This window comes from Phaethon lepturus, unplaced genomic scaffold, assembly GCF_000687285.1.
Source record: "Phaethon lepturus isolate BGI_N335 unplaced genomic scaffold, ASM68728v1 scaffold43551, whole genome shotgun sequence".
NCBI lineage: Eukaryota > Metazoa > Chordata > Aves > Phaethontiformes > Phaethontidae > Phaethon > Phaethon lepturus.
In genome coordinates this window covers 93,868-113,899 of record NW_010517835.1, presented here as the reverse complement: position 1 = coordinate 113,899, position 20,032 = coordinate 93,868, and the positions used below count along the sequence as shown (strand labels likewise).

At 39.3% G+C, this 20,032-nt stretch overlaps 1 protein-coding gene across 1 annotated transcript in view; it reads left to right on the top strand.

The window, feature by feature from the left end:
* The first annotated feature begins 214 nt into the window (after positions 1-214).
* The window catches only part of ADAMTS18 (ADAM metallopeptidase with thrombospondin type 1 motif, 18), a 77,033-nt gene continuing 57,215 nt past the window's right edge, over positions 215-20,032 (top strand). The window contains exons 1-2 of the mRNA XM_010296513.1: positions 215-284; positions 2,208-2,524. Of these exons, the coding sequence (XP_010294815.1) occupies positions 233-284; positions 2,208-2,524 (369 nt within the window). The 5' untranslated portion in view covers positions 215-232. The remainder of the gene's footprint in view (positions 285-2,207; positions 2,525-20,032) is intronic.

The window sequence follows — 20,032 nt, the reverse complement described above, 5'->3', positions numbered from 1 at the left end:
CTGCGTGCGGTCCCCGACCCTCCCGTGGCTTGGAAGCGCTGTAAAGGCAGGTCGAGAGCACTTTCTTTTGCAGTCGCCTAGTGTGCTTTCATACCAGGCTACTGCACAATTTCTGGTGCCTTGTCTTTCTGCCTTCCCTTGTCAAGTAAATCTCGCCCAATACTCCTTTTTTTCTCTCTCTCTTTTTTTTTTTTTTCTCTTGCAGACCCTTCAGCTGTGCTGCCTCTGTTGCATGTCTCATGCAGCAACTTTAACCAGTGACAGCATCAGTGAATTGAATCATGGTTTGTATAGCTCTTTCTGTGTCTGTGTATATGAACATTTGCATGGATGCTTTTTTTTTTTTTTTTTTTGGGGGCTTGGTTTTTTTTTTTTTTTTGGTGGACTGAGCATTTGAAGGGAAGAAACCAAAGCGTTTGGGGAACATAAAGTGAAAGCAAGTTGACTGCTGTAAAATAGCTAACCATGGGCAGAGATTAACTTGTTAAGCCTTGTGTGCAGAAGCTAAATGGAACGATATGTAACAGCAAAGCAAATGAATGAGATGGTGAATACATCCGCGTTTACATGTGCGATTAGAAAGATGAATGTGTATGTAGCCACAACAACAAAACCTCATGCGTCTGTTATGGGAGCGATGAGCCAAAAGTAATGAATAGATTTGGGTGGGAGAGCGGAAGAAGCTGTGCAATGCAGGCTAAGGGAGAATAAACCTGGAGAGAAAGGACTGGTGTGAGTGAGAGCTCAGGAGCTGTTTGTCCCCAGGTTCAGAGACTAACACTTAGATGCTGATGATTTTGGGAAGTCTGAAGTGCAGCATATGCTTTTTATTGGGTGCGAGTGGAAACAAAGTGCAATAAAGAACCACACCAGGGTGCAGAAAGGAAAACCCTCTTGCACCCTATTGTCTGCTCACTGGGGGATTCCCTCTCTCCAGCAGCTGCTTGCATTTTTTGGCCACCAGCCTGCTTAGCGTCCTCAACTTCTGCCATTGATTAGCACCACTCGAGGAAAGTGAAAGCTCTTGATGTATTGTTTCCACTGTCTAAGCAAAAACAACCTATCACTGGTTTTGTTTTCAGCTTAATGTGTGTCCAATGAAGTCTACTCAGGCGAAGAGATTGATAGTTTTTGCAACATCTGTTACAACACAAGAAGGAGGGGGCTTTCTTCTTTTTTAACTATGTTACTTCGATTTAGGAAGAGAAGTGAATTGTTTTACTGTCAAATGCATGGACATCTTTAAGTATGATTAGAGAAATACAGCTTAAAAATGAAATGGGTTCGAGAAGCAGTTTATTCAGCATAATGACTGATAAAACCACGAATAGGTGCAAAGGTCCTAGCTCAGCAAATGGCTAAAATTCAGACCCAGCTTCCAGGATACAAGTAATCCCTGTATGGCTAGATCAACAGCAATGGTAATGTACTTCAAGCTAGGCACCTGCTTATACAGTTAGCTGAATCATGGCCTCTGTTTTTCCCTTTCTTGGGTGATTGTGAGTAGGTCTTAGTCTTCTCCTCACAAATAGTTTTGTAATTTTTCACATATTTTATCCAACGCAATAAACTTCTTTGACGTGCAATTAGCAATGGCTGACTAAAGGTTATTAGGTAGGATGTAATCTCTTTCTGCTGAAGGTCAGTTACAATTTGAAACCCAGTCTAATCAAGTCACTACAAAGAGATGAGGTCTCACTCAGTTAAGGCATTAATAAATTAATCCTTTAATCCATTTGAACAAGTGGTACAGTTCTACAAAGTCTCAGTCATGGTTACCCCTACAGTGATATATAATATTTACTGCATTCTTAGGGAAAGTTAAAAAAAACCCCAAACCCTCGAACCAGAGCAGCCTTCACATTTGACAGCAATTAATAGAGGGGGAGGGGAAAATCCACAGATCTGCTGGTGATGACAAATGTCTTCAGAAGAGTGATGGTGGGAATGTTCACAGTTATGCTAGTTAGTCTGTACCTCTCACTGGGGCAGAAAGGAAACAAACACTGTTTGAGAGCCTGTGTGACTTACAGGGGTGAATTTATGCAGTCAAGACTATACACACATAGCCTGCAGAGCTTTCAGACCATCTCCTAAATGAGGGAATGCTTCACGCCATAGTGAAAGCCTGATGCTTACCATGTTAGAATGATGCTTACCTTATTTGTTAAATACAGAAGCTGACGGCTAACTTTTTATCATTACAGATTATGTATTTGTGACACCTGTCAAAGTGGATTCCAGTGGATCATACATTTCACATGATGTTTTGCACAGTACTAGGAGAAAGAGATCAACTCAGAGTTCAAAGAGTTCCTTGCACTACAAATTTTCAGCATTTGGACAGGAACTTCACTTAGAACTTAAACCTTCGACCATTTTAAGCAACAGTTTTATTGTCCAGGTACTTGGGAAAGATGGAGTCTCAAATTCTCAGGAACAAGAAATTGAGCAGTGTTTCTACCAGGGATTTATAAGGAATGATAGCACCTCTTCAGTAGCAATATCTACATGTGTAGGCTTGGTAAGTGTTTATTTAAAACAAATCAGCATTAAAAGTATTTTTGTATGTGGAATAGTAGTTGAAGGTATGTAATTCATATAATATTCAGGATACTGTACACTGTTTGGTGGTTTTCCTAATACCACTAGTTGCTATTGCATTTAAGAGAGGAGGTTTAGTTGTAGCTAATGAATTGCCTCACACCCTTTGTATTTTTTTTTTTTTAATCACAGTCTTTCAGGAAAAAAAAACACAGAAGACTGGCTGGTAGTCCTAGTAATTATCCCATAGCAATTTTCATTTGTTATAGTTTGTGACAGTTTACACAGTTTTGCTTGCTCTTAGGTAAATGCTTTTCCTGCCTTTGTGAACTACCATGAATAAAGAAAAAACTTATCCATGAGCCTGTGAGAAAAAAATATTATACCTAGGTTTGTCAGAAGCTTTAAGGAAGGGTGAATTTCCTAGCTCAGCAGGAGTTATGAACCAATTTCCCTTTGTTTCCTTTGACAATTCCAGCCTCATTTGGGTTTATAGAGCTTGATTAGTTGGTCTCTTATGAATGTGTTAAATATTATCATTGCATATTTTCCATTTATGGTTGTCATCCAAGTTCATGAAAAATTATTGCTCACAAATGAATTTTTCAAAATACATTTGACAGTGCTCATTGCCTGCATAGAAGTTTTTACTGCTGTAGTTCAGAAGAATCATCTACAGAGTTATAGTTATTGATGGTTTTTAGGCTTATGCCCTTGTACTTGCAAAGCAGTCTCCTATGGATGCAGATTAAAGCAGTGACATTTAAGTGTTAGGTCTATGAAGCTATCTGTATGCTTTGTGATTGACTAAGGTCCAGAGGATATGTTGGGTCACCCTCTAGAAATCTGTTTTGCAAAGGTACTTGTCCATAAGGGCTATTAAACGGTGTGACAGGACCAAAAAAGGAGCACTTGAGACACCCAGTGTTTCCTTTGAAATAGTAGTCAGTGACTTGAGAAGAGCGTGGCTCATTAGGAAGAGCTGTTGAATACTGATAACTGGTTGAAGTAGTCTGGATTGTATTTTGAATGCTCTGCCTTTTTTCTCAGCAAGTTAGAGGAATTAGTATCTTGCAGTTCATTTCGACAGTTGCAAATGTGACTTTGGAGCAGGTGCCAGGAACTGGAATGAAGCTTTCTTTTGTTTTTTTAAGTTGTATTTGTAGTGCTAAACTATAAATATCAGATGTGCTTAGTTGTTTCTGTGGGAGCTTAATTTTCACAACTGCTGGCTTTTACCGAACTTCTTCAGGAAAAAAAACCCTGTTTTCACTTATGGCAGTGTTTGTCTCTTTCTCTGAGAGAAGTGCTCTACCTACACACAGCAGTTACAGTTTGGGTGATCTCCCCTGTTTGGTCACGTTTTGTTTTTTAACATGCTTTATGAGCTAAGTGAAGCTGGGCTTGTCAAGTCTTGTTTGGAGAAGGAAGGTTCAAGTCTGCCTCAGGTCACAGAGAAACAGAATGTGGTGATCTTAACTGAGACTGAAATGGATCTTTTACCACTGTCTCGACATAGAGATTGTTATGACTGTTAAGCTTCGCTTAGAAAAGATCCAGAAACTGATCAAGAAAGAATAAATATTGTGGCATGAACAAATTTATTATGGCAGAACCTTTTTTAGTACCTAGGTTATCACCAATTAGAATCCCTCTCTTTCTTTAATCGGTTTCAAGGTTAATAGATTTCACCTTAATTTGTTATTTTAAACTGGTAAATGAAGTAAACCTTTACTTATAATAATCTTCTGCAGAGTAGGTATCACAAATAAAGTATAATTGTTCCTTTCTCCCTATCCATTTATTAACTTCAGTGCACCTAATGAATCCCAGGCAAATTATCAACAAGATACTTAGTCTTTCAGTTTGCAAGGCTGCCTTCTTAAAAATATGTCGTCAGCTGTCTGTAATGAAAACCACGTCATTTTTTTACTGTGATCCAAATTCAGTAATCATATGTTAAGTCTGGATGCTGTGCTCTGATCAAGAGAACCTTGTGAATAGCTTCTATATCCTCTTTGCACCAACTACTTTTGTCACTTGGTTGCCCTTCTTTCCTATTTGCTTTGTTCACTGCAATTAAACCGAAAGTGGTGTTTCTTCTATATGGTTGGTAGCACTAATCTTTCCATTGTTCCTTTCATTAGCAATAGCTTCTCTACAATAAAACTGCAGTGACCCATTCTTTCAAGCCTGGAACACCACAATGTGATTTGGAAGCAATTGCATTTCAATAGACTGCAGGGACTCTTTGATCTAATTTTTTGGATGACCTAGAGTATTCAGTCATTCAGCTGTCTGTTATCTGCCATTGCCTGCAGAGTAGACTTTTGAGAAAGTCTATATGAAATGGTTTGTTAGGCAGGATGACCTTAACTTAACACTGGAAAGGAGCAAGAATTTGTTGCTTTGGTATAGATCTGTTAAGAGATGTGTGTATCTCACCTTTTAATAGCTTAGTTGACAGTAAGGCCCCACATTTTTATGCTGATTTGTTAATTTGAGACCAAATGTTCCCATCAGTCAACACAATTTTCATGATGTGCCAGAAGGCAAAACGATCTATGCTCTTTATCTAAATAAGTACACTAATACATTAAGTTAGCATTTTAGGAGATGCGTACAAGTTTACTATGAGTACTGTCTCTTGCCTTTTCACCATCAAAGTGTTTAGGTGCTTAAACAGGAAACTTGCTTTCTTCTGTCTTCTGCCCTTTCAGACTTCAGTCAGCATCCTATGCTTGCTGGAGCATCTGTTATGCAGCAAGAAAGCTGTGATTTTATTATTTTTTTAAATGAAATTATCTTGTATGCAAGAAATCTTGTTTAGATCTTCCTAAATGTCTGTTTCACCATTGAGTTGCAGCATTGTACTTAGTGATAAAAGAGTATGACAGATTTATTCCAATTCAAGCTTATGTTGTACATCACACAGACTTGCTCAGTCATTTTATCAAAAGTGCTCAAAAGACACATGTACTCATACACCTCCAGAAAAATGTGTTCTGGACTATCAGTGGAGAATATGATACATTCCCTCCAAAGAGGTTGTGATAATTTTTTTCATTTTCATATATTTTGTTAATACATTCTCACTCTCAGGGATGTTTTTGGTTTTTTAACTCTTACAACTTTAGGTCAATGAGTTAATTTATGTTAGTAAATACAAAACTAGCTTCACTCTTTGGTATCATCTTAACGTGGCTCGAATAGAAATTAATGCAAAATTTTCAACTCTGTTCTCCACTGATATTCGTTATTACTTTTAATAAAACTCTTCTGTGACTCCAGCATGACTTCTTGGAGTTTCCTTCAATCCCTTGTGTTCTCCCCATTGATATATCCAGGCCACTGGTTTGTCTTGCTGCTTCATCCTCTGCTTACGTTCTCCAATTCAAGCTGTACATTCTTCCAAAATTCAATTTCTTTCCAATCTCTTGACTTGAGCTAATTCTTACTTACTCTAATTACATTGTTTTATTACTATTACTATTTAGTAATAAATTATTACTTCTAATTGCCTTTAGTTATCCAACTGGGAGGCAGACTATGCCAAATCCATAGAATGCAGGGGGTTTTCAGCTTTTCTGAAGGAGATGATGCTGGCCACTTTTAGAATAAGAACACATTTTTAGGACTTATTCAGTGTGGCTGTATCTCAACGTCATTCCTTGTTGCCCATTCTCATCCACATGCTGTGCTATCTCATCTGCATTACAGATACCTATTGTAGGTTCACCATCTTTAACTCCACTTTCATGATGACATTGTCTGCAAAAGCCTTACTACTGTCTTCCTAGTCTGTGTATAAACTGTGTGTTGTTTTTCTCTCTTTGTATGCTAGTTCTTGTCTCTTTTCTGTCTCCTTATATTAGGTCTATGTATACATAATCTCTTGTATAAAGTGAGTTGTTTGCAGTCACACAGTAAATCAGGGCAGAATACAAGAGAACGCCAGTGCTGTCAGTAGTCCAGTTGTGTTCTAGAGACATTCTTAAAAGTAATTTATAACTGTGCATTTAGGAGCAGCAGTCACATTCTCTTTGTGAACAAGAACTCTCTTACAAAGTCAAACAAGTTTAGACTACAGTCCAATACGCAACGTAGAAGACAGTGAACATACTGAATGAGTAGTTTATTATATAGCATTTGTGGGGATGTTGCTGCTATTTGGTGGAGGAGACAGGTGAGGATATATAGCAAGTACATACATACAACATAAAGGAAATCTCCTACCGTTACATCACAGAGGAGACACACAGGTTTATTCTGGATCAGAGAGAAAATCAGGACCGTTCAGTGGAACAGTGCAGGTCCTTTAAAGCTATATGATACACAGTTTTACTGTCCAGGCCAAAGCCAGCCCTAAGCAAACGCACTAGCATGGAGGCCTGAGAGGCTGCACCTGCTTCCACTAGAGGTGAATGTAGGCCATTCTTTCCCTTTTATTTAGGTACTTCAGTTAGAAGAATGGAGTCAGCTTCATGCACTAGCTAGTGCCCTCCTTTGTTTTTGGTAAGATGTGATTGAATCTTTCATTATAAGGGGCCTCTTTCTCTTGTCTCAAGTTCTGTTATGTTTGTTAGTGTCTAGTCAAGGGAAGAGAAAGAGGAGGGAAGGATGAATCATGTTACACTCACTGAGCTGTCAGAGGAGTCTACAACTGGAGAAAGGGTTAGATGTAGCACTGAGAGATAAACAGAAGATGTATTAATTCAATGGAAGTTGTGTGTGCATGTCTGAGGGCAGGACTTTGCTTAAAGTATCAAAGAAGCCACAAAATTAAAGCTTCTTAACACAGTCTGGCCACCTAAGAGGCAGGCAGGCAAGGCAACTCATGTACCCATTCTTTGTAGTCGTTTAATTGCACTCTGTATTAGCATTATGTAAGTTCATGCTAACAACAGCCTCTTATTCCTAGAGCTCACACTTTAAGTCCAATTAAATATGTTGAGACAAATCCCAAGGTTCTCATGCAGACGAACTCCCATCAAAATCAGTGAGCCAGACTGCTGGTAAAAGTACAACATAATTGCTTTTTGCAGTGAGGTTCTTTTAGAAACCTACAGCTGTAAAAATAGGACAAAATTTGGCCCAGTGGGACCTTGAAGAGAAACTAAGTACAGAACTGGTGATTTGACTCATTTTTAGTCCATCCACAAGTCTGTATACAAACCCTACATTTTCTGCCTGGTACATTTTCTGCTGGTATAATTACCAGCACAACATGCTTGTATACCAGGCGTTGTTCTCTTTGACTTTCGTTATATTCACACACCATTACACCTCCACCCTTTAGAAAACAAACTGTGTTTTACAGGATCATCATTTTGTACACTGTTTTGATGGACATTTTGCCATTATTCACTCCATAATATGATAAAGATGAAAATAAGAAAAATCTTTACAGGAAAATGAGGTGACAATGGCAAAAAGCCATATTCCTGAAGATATTTTAAATCATACTAGACAAATACAAGACACTTTTTCTGGTCTCAGCATTGAATTGACTGCTGATGGGGAATGAATTGTGTGATTAGATTATTGATTGCCCTGCTCCATATCTGTCTGATAAGCTTTCTGTTTAACTCTGGCTTTAGCTCTGCAAGACAAAGACAGTGTTATCCCAGGCATTTTGACCCTACTGATTCGTGATGGGTAAGAGATGGAATTAAAGAGGATTAATGATGGAGAAGTAATCAGCTTCTGCTGGACAGGCAAAGCAATAAGTAAGAGAGGTTGCATTTCTTCTAGGCTTTGTATTTAAAAGCATGGGAACCTGGAACGTATATAGAGGAAATACTGTGTCACTGAGAGTACTTTGGCTCCACCAGCCTGCACACAGTGGGCTGTGGATGCAGAACAGCTCACAAGAGTGTCTGCAGGAGCTGGTCCCCTCAGTCATTTTTGCCTGCTCCATTATTGCTCAGCTGGCAGTAAGAGCATGGATATTGTTTGTTGGTGTAGTTCAAACCAAACTTCAGGCTATTGGATGCACCGCTGCTTGCACTCTTAAAATAGTTCCAGAAACAGGGAGCCATCCATTTGTACATCAATAGGCAGTTCATCCTGGCATTTCTTGTTAAGCAGCAGTCTTATCATGACTTCTAAAGGAATTAGTAGACTCTATCTATAGTTGAAATGTCAGCATTTTTCTTGCTGTAGTGAAGTCTTTCCACAAAGCTTAGTTCCCACACTTTCCCTAGTCCATTAGAGAGAAGCTTATAGTCAAATATCCTCATAAGGGTCAGGAGAGGATGACCTGTCTGCACAGACTTGACCTCTTCATAACAGGATGTCTTTGATGTAAATGAGGATTTTTATTTTAAGCGCCACTATTTTCATTTGGACCATACTGGCTCTGCTGCCGAGATGCAACATATTCTTTTCTGCATAGCTGTGAACTGCTGAACATCTGAAATATTTCAGGCAGATTCTAATAACTAATGTCTGCTTTCAGTCACTAATAATTAACTAAACAAGGTTTTATTTCTGTATTTTTCCCCTTCTTCCTCCACTTCAGAAGTGTTTGAGGAAGATACCAGGTTTCCAGACCTGGTGTGTAAAGGCTTTTGTTTACCCAAAGCACAATGACAGTCTGTGAAACTGCAGTTCAAGTCCAACTCAAGCAGCCCACTCCTAGAGCTTTGTACCTGACACACTGCAGTAGAGTGGAAAGCACAGGAGTATCTTGGTTGTGCCCTGGCACAGAGTCCATTTAATTTGATCAAACAGTGGTATCAAAACTGTTTTTAAACATTTTTTTTGCCAAGCTTAGTCTCTCTGCAAAACCAGTGCCTTGGTTATCATGACAGCTTTGTGATTTGCGCACTTGTACTCAGTTGGGAACTTGACTTTGATTCAACATAGGCTGCCTAGTTACAACTGGTCTGGATGGTCACTGGGAGTTTGTTACCAGCTCCATAAGTCCCTCAGGCAGTTTGGCACCTACAGGTTTTGTTTGTCACAGTTACATTTAAGTCTACAAGATATTTAAGATAATGTTTTCTAATTTGCATCTTTTTAGGGAAGAGTTTGTGCTTCTGATGCATGGTGTGTCCCATACTCTTCGAAAGAGATGGTAGTTTGATCATTGGGACTGCTGTCCAGTATTGCAAACAGTGAGAGAAGGACAGAGGCCTAAAGACTGTTTCCAATGTCTGTGGTTTTGAAATTTGCAGTCCATGCATGGGGGCAAGATGAAAGTCGGGGCCATGCTAGACACAGCAGAGCTGTGATGCCAATAATATATTGGTCAATTCTTTAAGACCATTTCAGAGCTATCTGCATCTGATTTCATTCTCTCCTGAGCATGAGTAATGTTGTTGACTCACAGTTTTATAGCTCTCTAGGGATTTTATAGAAAATACCTGCTTTCTCTTTTTGGAATTTGCAGTGTCCAGTGATAACCTAACAGCAGCCCCACTATGGTCAGCAGCCTTTTTAGTCATCAGAAGCGTTCCCTCCGCCTTGACTCCTGACCACTTGCAGAAGCTGTTAGCTCTGTGTGCCTTATTTTGTAATGGTCTTCTCTCAGTGAGCTAGCAAGAGACGGGTTAAACTTTGTTATCTCTGCAGTGAGAGCTAGCAGTGGACCTACGGTGAGTTATATCAGCTGAAAGTCAGACTTTGGTATCTTTTTTCTAAAAACCACTTATTTTGTGTTAGGAAGGCTCTGACTAGCCCTTAAATGGTATCTGAATTGAAATTTAATGGCTAATTACATTACAAACAAGGTTTTCCTCTGTCTTTTTGATCATGTCACTAGGAGCAGAAATGTTGGTTCTTTCTTGCCTTTTCTTATCCCATTTTAATCCCAATTCTGTTGCTGCAGGTCTAGCATAAATTACAGTATGCTAAAGGAATTTCCTATTGATTTGCTCTGACAGTGATTTGACCAGCTATGCAAATAGCTGATGGAAGCAGAACTTATCTTTGGTTCAGACAGTAGAGCATTGACTAAAGCTTTGAGGTAAACATTTACAGAAGAAACCTGAAATCATAATGCTGTGTAGCTTAGCACAATTTACTAACATGTATTAATTAAGCTTCAGTACTGGCTTTACTATGTGTTAGATGAGAACAGCATCCTGGCTCATAATAGGTTGACATTAGTAACCTTTTATTGTTTATCATGCTTGGAAGTCACTAAGAATGAGGGTGAAGAAATGTCAAATAATCAGGTCATATGCAAGTGAATGAGTCTTGATGGTTGAAGCTCAGTAGCGTGGGAACCATTATTGTCCAAAGTAATTTCTGGAACATGCAAGTTAATTTATTTTTTACAATGTTAGTTCATAAGCTGGGGAAATCTACAAACAAGTTGACCAGTCAGATGAAAGTCCTTTTCCTCAAGCTCATATGTGGTTGCCCAGCCAGTTCCTGCCAAAAAATGGTAAAAGAAAAAAGCTTGATGACAAAGATAATAGGTCTTGAAGTTATTCTTACTGGGATAACAAGGCCCAGCACAAATGTGCTTAATAGAAGAAGGAAGCTGAGGCAATAAAGTGATATTTACTTGCACAGACAATAGGGCGTTGCCTTTTCACTCTTCTGTGGCATTAGCATTTCTAGCTGCCCCACTATGTACACAGCACACTCATGGCTTTATTCTCTGAGAACTGGATTCTTGCTGTTCACAGTGGGATCACTTGAATGCTTGTGCCTGCCTGCCTAATATATGTTAATTGAAGGACTTTTGTGTCTCAACATCTTTATTAATATTAATGGAATGAGATTTTTAATGGACCTATACGAAATATGCTTGACCTAGCTTGAGCCCTCAGTTTTGTTTTTATACTCTGCAGCACAGTGTGGCTTCCAACTAATTTAAGAACGTAATATTATATTCTGTGGCAGAATACACAAACTAATGAAACATGGATTACTCTTCAGATCTGAAGTTCCTTTGCCATGAGATATAAAATTTATGTAACATCAGAATATAATTAGTTGGTTTTTTTTAAAATCATGGAACTGTTTTTACAGAATTGTTTTTTTTATGCAAATTATTGCACTTCAGTGAAAAGAGTAAGAATTTTAAAATAATTCTATCTTGGGCAGACTTGTCTTGTGCCACACACATTCTTTTTTTTGGAAGAAGTCATCAAAACAGTAAGTTTTGAAATTAGGCTAGACTAAACATCAAGAAATACTTCAAGTTAATATTGTAATTAAAGTATAATCTGGTCATGGTAAGTGATAGGTATAAATGCTATAACAGTGTCAGAGAAAGAAGTTTAAAGTTTTCTAAAAATGTGGCTACCCAGTTTCATTTCTTGTTAACACTTGACAATAAGACAGGCTGTTTGTTTTGGTAGATGCAAGTATAAATTAAAGATTAAAATACTGATCTTGGGCTAGGGCCAAGATTAAGTTTCTGCAGTGCACTGTGGATGATTACAGTATGGACAAGAAAAATGGTTCTGTCACTTTTGCACTTTTTTGTAACTTTTTCTGACAAAGGATCATTCCTTATAGTCTGCTCTATGTTACGTTGTTTGCAATAGATGTCTGTGAAATCACTGTAGAGACCAGCCTACTACAACCGTATCTCCAGCCCCCAGTTGTTTTCTGTGTTTGCTGGCTTCTCTTCATGCTAGAAGCCATGCTGAACGCCGTATAGGGATTTTTTTCAATCTCAAAGTCACGTACTGATGATCAGATTGTTATCCTTGAGCTTGAGCAAAGGGTGGAAAAAGGACAATTTCCAGGCTGAGACATAAGTGAGCAGCTGTGTCTACTGATTCCTACAGCACAATATCTTCCATTCCTATTGACAGGTATTTATTGGTTTATGGTCTTCATCTAAAGCTTGTAGTGAGTAAAAAGTTTTTTATGCTGACTGCTTTGGACCAGAACCTGGCCTCAGGAGAGTTCTCTTTTCTTTCTTCCTGCATCATCATGGCCCTTGAGTTGAGGCACACCATTTCTTTGGGAAACACTACTACAATTACAATTTGGTTTAGAGAGTCATTTTGCAAATGGGCAGGACCACTGGCTCATCAGGAGGGTGAAGCATGTCCACTTCTGCTGGCAGATCCCAAAACACATCTTGTAAATAAAGCAGGGTGGTGCTGTATAGTCAGATTTTACCAAAGTAGAAGTGAGATGGAGGAAAATGGCCTACTTGAAGGGCAAAGAAACCCATCTGCAGACTGACCCTATGCTGTTCTCATGGACCACTCAGACAAGTAACAGCCAGGATTGAAATGAGGCAGGAGTTCAGGTAGTTTTCCAGAGAACCAGCTGCTGCTACTGCTGCTAGAAAATGCACTGAAGTGTTTGGCATCTGGTGCCTGCAGCTGCCGGATACATTTCAGTGTACTAATGCCAACTGTTTTCTTTCTGCTATGCTGCCAGTTGTGACTATGGAGTAAAGGAAGCACAATGGCTGCCAAAAACACAAAGTCAAGAGTAAATGTAAAGAGGTTGCTTGGCCTAATCCTGATCAAGTCCTGGTAAAGTCAAGTTTCTCAATCAGCCTGTGACACATGAAATACCAATGAAAGGACAGTTTGGACCAGAAGCTGAATCAGAAGGAGAGGATGATAGATTACCAGGGACAGTTGAAGCTGGGAACAAATATGTGTCAAACTTTGGTCTTAGACTATGACTGTTGGACCAGTTCTATTTACAGGTTCTCAGCTTTTGGGCTATAGTGCCATGAGAAGTTTATTTTTGTTGTAATTTTCCAAGCATTTATTGAAAAACAGCTTTCTAGTGTGCAGAATAGCACCACAACACTAAATTAGTTGGAAATAACTTGAGGGCTGAGGAAATAGTATTTTTGTTGTTGTTGTGGCTGTTCACATGATTTATTTAATCATTTTAAAGATTATAGTTTGGGAAAGTCAGGAACACACTTTAATGTGGGGAAACAAAACAGAAGGAAGTGTTATTCACCCAGAATGAAGGTCTGTCTTTTGCAAACTAGCATTTGTGCATAGCAAACATCAGTCTTCCTCCACAGCCCTACTTCTGTGTTAGGTTTAAGAAGATAAGGAGCATTTCCCCATGGGGCTATGTTTCTTGCTTACCATCAGCCTGCTCTGAATGGCCCATGTGTTCCAAAATACCTCCGTGGATATGCCACATGCCCTTAATGACAGCTTAGCCTCTGGACATGACTTTTTGCATTTTGCTTGCCAGTAAAAAGGAAGAGAAATTTATATATACATACATATCGATACTGATGCACTGAATTGGTTCCAGTCCTTTAATCTTGATTTTACAAAGGACAGTGCAATTCAGTGTCCCTTTTCTGTGAAATATATTAATATATTTGTATTGACATAAAGTTGCACAAGGCAATGTTTTTTACAGCTGTTATCTCGTCTGCCATTCAATAACATGCTAGCAAAATAGTAATGATCATTTAAATCAACACCTTTGTGTTTCTTCCAGGAAGATACTTAAATTTTAAAGAGAAGGTTGCTGTGATTTGTCTCTGATTTTTTTGTAGTAAGTGGATGGATGTAGGGTTATTGATATAAATCTTCTACATTACATTTTTTGCAGTCTTGCATGACTTCTATGATTATATGCTAATACATGTTAAACAAAAAAGTCACTATATGTCTGTAAATTATTATAAATTTATTTACTCTGGAAAAAATCAAATTCAGATTGGTGAAATTTGTGAGAACCTAGTAATATAAATAATTTGAAAAAATATGGAAGTTCACTGTGCTGTTCTAGTCCTTTCGAGGAGTTCAGTGGATATTTATAGAGAGAAACCCTGGATGGGGGTGATCAAATGTGGAATCTTGGGCTGCAACTATTCCAACAGGATGGGGAGTGTAGTTTAAACCCTCTCTTATCTTACCAGCATTTGTGTGCATGCTAGCTCTCCACAGCAAGATGTTTGATTGATTCATAGCAACTGATGGGCAGTTTAAAATTACAAAGCTTTCAATTTCCTTGTTCCTGACAGATAAAGAGGGTGGGCATTTCCTGATTATATGGTATACATTCAAAATATTTAAGTTCCCTATGGTGCTATTTGTGACTAATTTACTTCCATAGCACATTAACACTGCTGTTTTTATGCTGTGGGAGGAGTGTAGAGTGTAACATGCTGTGAAGAGAGGAAATGTTTCACAACAAGAGGTCCTTGTGGCCTTTCCTCTGTTTACCTTACCACCTGGAAAGAAGAAAAGGTGGAGTAAATGACTGATGATCCAGATGGATTGCATGAACAGTCACATCTCTAGTCATGACACATTAAGCTGGGCAAATTCACGCTGAGAAGTGGCAGGATTGCACTTTAACTCCTGGAAGCCCATATAATCCTATGCAGGAAAACGTGTAGGCACAAATAGGGCTTTACTGCCTTCGTGCCAGTAGTCTTTTGGCAGGCAGTGCCCCTTTAGTGGCCACTGAGCAGTCAGATTATTTTGGGGAAAAGTCAGGGATACACTAATGTGAGGGACAGGGACTTGAGGACAGACTCCAGAAGAGAAGTTAAAATCTGAGAATGGTAAGTCAGTGGCTGTGCAAGCAATACGGAGCTTCAGAGAGACTCGGAATGGGAGGACCGCATTTTTCACTTTTCATGTTCCCTTTTCTAATCCTTGCCTGTGAAGGCAGGCCAATTCTCTTGTTATGGGACTTGGTGTGCTTTGATGCACTGCTTATTTGTCTCGTGCAGCACTTCTCAGCACACCAAGTGTACCCTTGGTTTCTAAGCAAGGGCTCAAGATACAACAGCAGCTAAGCTGTGCAGCACTTCTCTCAAGTTATGCCTGAAGTCCACAGAGAGCAGCCGCTGGCTGCGGTGTGGCATGGTGTGAACTCAGGTCTTGCGTTCCGTGGTGTCAGGATGGAGCAGAGAGCACACTCAGGCCCTGGGACTAGGAACTACCTATGAGACTGAAGTGTCTGTAACTCTCACACACTTTCCTGCTGTCCCAGAGCCTCTGGGACCCTGACAGCCCATTCCTCCTCTTGGGGCTTTTTTTTTTTTTAACCTGTGCTTAACCTGACCTTTGCTTAACCTACTGTTCAGTAGATTCATTACAGAAAGAAGGTCAGGCTTCTTAGGAAATTTCGCCTCCTAAATCTTACACTGATTTTATTTTTTTACCATCCTTTTATAACCTTGCAACATGCTCAGCTGCAACAAATTCCATATAATTGTATCTCCCTTGACTTTACTACATTTTTATTTCAATAAGAAGGCCTGTAGTGTTTAACATAGTGGCAACATCTGTGGCAATAGAGTTCTAGATTTCTTGGACCAATTTAATATAAAGAATATCTTGTAGAAGAGAAAGTTGCTTTCAGGCACAACCTTCCCTTTGTCACTTTGTCTTTCCAATTTCCTGAGATCTAAGAGATCATCACAGGGTTACTTACATCTTTGGTTCTCCACAGACTATATTTTGAGAGCCTAATATGTAACGTAGTATGCTGAAAACACTCTACTGTACAAATGCTTTCATGAAGAAATGCTATTCACTTGCTTGAAAATCATAGCAAATGATGCTTGCTGACACAGGAATCAAAAGCCTCCCTTCTTGGATCAGTTTCTGTGAGACTCTGTAGAAATGGGAACCTCTACGTCCTCTCCTCAGCTGCTGCTTTGTCCTCTGTTCTCATTTCTGATTCTCAGATGTGCATAATAGGACTGATTTCTCAATAAAAAGATATATGTAAATGCACCCACACCATCTTTCATACTTTTCTTAAGACTCATCTCTGCTAAAGAGGCACATAATTCACAGGCTTATACTAAAGTCTGCTTATGGTAAAATCAGTGTAACCTTTCATGACCAGTTTAGTTCTGCTAAGTACAAGTCAAACACTGATCTGAATACCTGGAAACTGTTGTGTTAACACTCCAAATACTGGTTTAGACTTGCATGTTGTACTCTGACCCTGTCAGTAGACAGGATGTCAGAAGATGTAAATTGATGTATTGGGTTGAAGAATGGATTTACCTCATTGTATGCTGAAAATCTGGCCAAATATTAAGGTAGTATTACTGTCTCCATTTTAAAAAGACAGGGCATAGTGTTTTGTTTCATATCAAACCAGGACCTCTTTATGGCAGTTTTTGCATGTGATCGTACTTACGTCTACTACAGGGATTTCTGTAGTTAGAAAATTGTATTGAAAATTATTTCTCATCAAACTTTTATTTATAATAGTATTTAAAAATTTTCTAGTCTGGGACAAATTCACCCAGATTTCCTGCTTTTAATTTCAGTACAGTTACACCAGCAGAGCAGTTATAGCATGCTCACTTTTGTGCATCATTCCCCTAAAATAGGCTAATTGGTGGGAGAGAGGAGTGTGAATGAGCGTGCACAGTTTTGAAGCAGGACAGGGATTAGTGCAGTATGTCTGCTCACTGCTGACAGGTAGCATTTGGCTACAAGTAGGAGAACAAAGAATCTTTGGACCCGTGGTATACTTGGCAATACAATATTGTGAAGGCAGCTTTTATGGCTGTAAATGATGCCTACAAGTATGAGGCTTTTTCATGACATGGAATGTAGATGTAGGTTACTACATTTATGTTAGCAAATAACTCACTTCTTGCTCCAATGCCCATTGTAAACTAAGACCTAGATGCTGAGGATGTTTGTATGGTTTGTGTGGTTATCTTAATGTTACATGGAATTGCTGTTGTACAGGTTTCTTAATGTTGTGAAAAACTGAGAAATGGTGAGGTCTTATTTTAAATCAGTGGATCTTTGGGGTGCTGCTGCCCTGTATACCAGGTTTAATAGTATGGATTGCACTCAAGCTTTTACTGATGTGCCAGTTTTTGGGGGAGGGGGGGGGAAGTTATTCAGGCACACCTAGGGTGCTGCCCTGTTTCAAAGAGGTGATTACAGTAAAAGAAGAGCAGATGAAATGTATTCTTTCTTGCTCCTCCTTTCACAGTGATGCTAAGTCATTACACTTTCTCTGTAGGCATGTGTAAAGTAGAAAGCATTATAGCAAGGGAATTCCTAGTTATGAGCAAACCCATCAACCTTCTCAGACACCAGTGAATGTGACTGCATATTTCTGGGTCATTTACCGTGTAGCACTGTTGTTCCTGTGAGTGGGGTCACGTGGCAGAAGCCCATCCAGTGATGTGACAAGGGGCAGAGCCATGTTTGAGGAGTGTGCCTTTGGACAGGGCACTTGCCAGCATGGAGCTCTGGTAGGTGACGTACCTATTTATGCTGTGACCTTCTGTGCTCAGTGCAACTGGTCACTGATCACAGCTCAAGCTACAGAGTGACATCCTGAAGGCTGGGGCTGCAGCTTGTAGTGAGGAAGATGAGGGTATTTTAATAGAACAACCAATCTGGGGTCAAATGTGAGCCTTCACAAGTCTCTCTTGAGCATTTACTGGGTTGACTACAAAACCCTGCCTATAAAACTGAGAAACAAGGAACAGAGAGGCTGGATTGCTGAAGAACTGGGAGTTTAATCCAGATAACCCAGGCGCCAGCCTGACATTCTCACTCTTGGGCCATCTTTGCTTCTTGTTTTCCATTCCCTTAATGGCCTAAGCTCTTTTGTTCCCCTCCTTTTCTCCTTCCCACATAGATATTTCAACATATGTATATGTCTGTGTATGTGGAATATCAGCAAAGCTGATACTTTGCTCCCTACAGAGTTCCTTGTGACCACTCTCTCATGTAACTAATCCATAGCAATGTATACTCCAACAAGGAAAATTAAAAGGTTGGGAACCACTGACCTAACTTCTTAGTAAGCAATACAGCTGGCAATCAGATGTAACCCGAGCTCCTCGTTATTGGAGCTGCCTGAGCTATTCATAGCAAAGTAAAATTGCTATGGGAATTGAGCAGGATTTATTTTGTTTGAATGCAAATTATCCCAGGTCAGACAGGCTCAGATCTTCTGCCCCCTCAAATTGATTTGCATCAGCTCTGCCAGGCTGAAGCTTTTATCTGGAGGATCTTTGCTGGGGAGAAGTGGGTATGGGTAGTGAACCGCCAATGTCTAGAGCATTTGCTCTGGGGCTTTGATGCAGTCAGTGTAAGTCACTCTGAAGCCAAGAGCTCTGAACAGAGTGAAGAGTCTACCATCAGCTAGCCCTATATGGTGTCCAAGTGCATTGGGTAAGTGTCTCTATTGGCTGCAGCTTCAACTGGGTATCTTGTCTTTCAGGTTTGTCTGCCGCTCTCACTCATGATATGAAATGTTCTTCTGAAATGTCCAGCTGCCAAAGTCCCATCATCACAGGAAAAGCTGCATTTTCACTAAAATACCCCAAGTTTGATTCTAGTATAGAAAATCATAAAGGGTAAAAAACAAAAAAAACCACAAAAAAACAAACAAAAAAAAACAAACCAAAAAAACCCACCCCTCTTAAAAACTCTGTTGAAAATGGTTCAAGAAATTGGAAAGAAAATAAAACACCAAAGCCCTTCAGCATTATTTTAAAAAAATATCATAATTTATAGTGTTGTTTCCTGCAAGGCCTGATTCATGACTTTTAATGTTTGGAGTTGCATGTCTGATAGGGAGGAATGTTCCTGATCGGAAACACTCGCGCAAGCATCTGTTAATGCTAAGTACCTATGGAAAATAATTTCCAAGTATGGACTTTAGTTATCTATCATCAGTTCTTTTTTTTTTAAGCTGTTCATTTCCTGTGTCACTATGCCCTAATCTTATTGGTTTTGCCTTTATCACAACTATAGGAGCAGAAGATTCATTAAGAAGGCATGCAGCTTCCCTAGAATATTAGTACATCTGAATTCCATCCACATAAAATCGATCAGCTGTACACAAGGAGGAGAATCTTGCCAGAACATTTTCATTACACCTAATCCTTCGAGCAGCATGAATATTTCATAGCAAACCATTCTTAGGGTGAAATTTTGCCCTGTCCAAAGGCCTGTTAAAGATCTAGGTATCTTGAAGTTACATTTCAGAGATTTAAGAGGAATGTAAATGGTGATTTTATTTTGTCCTGTTACACAGAATGAGAGAACAGCGAGGGCTGCGTTTTCTACGCTTCAAACTTTCCGAAAAGTAGACCTCCTTTCACACTTTAAGGATTCTCTTAAACTGTGCACTCAGTTACATGGGATGTTAGATTAGGGGACTAACTAAGCTACTTTCTGGAGTCAGTTGTTCTGTTATTCTTGATGTACCGTAAGTAACTAATCAACTGTAAGACAGCACATGACCAATAGTGGGCTCTTTTAAGGAAAAGAAGCATAAATGCATTCATAAAACAATCCCGCTGTTTCCTGTTTGCTTTGTGATGGATTTCAGAACTGTCATAACTAATAAAATAACTAGATTTTATCTTACAGTTGCAGGGATTTGCTTGAACAGGCCATACCCAAGTGCTTGTACAGCTACCAAGCATAAATTCGAGCTGTTGGTTTTAGCTAATTGCTTTCCAGAACCATTATGGCAAGCCAAAGAGCCATACTGATGGAATCATTAATGAAGTGATCTTGAGTGCAACCTGGAGAACCTTTGGCACTTAACTTAAATATTA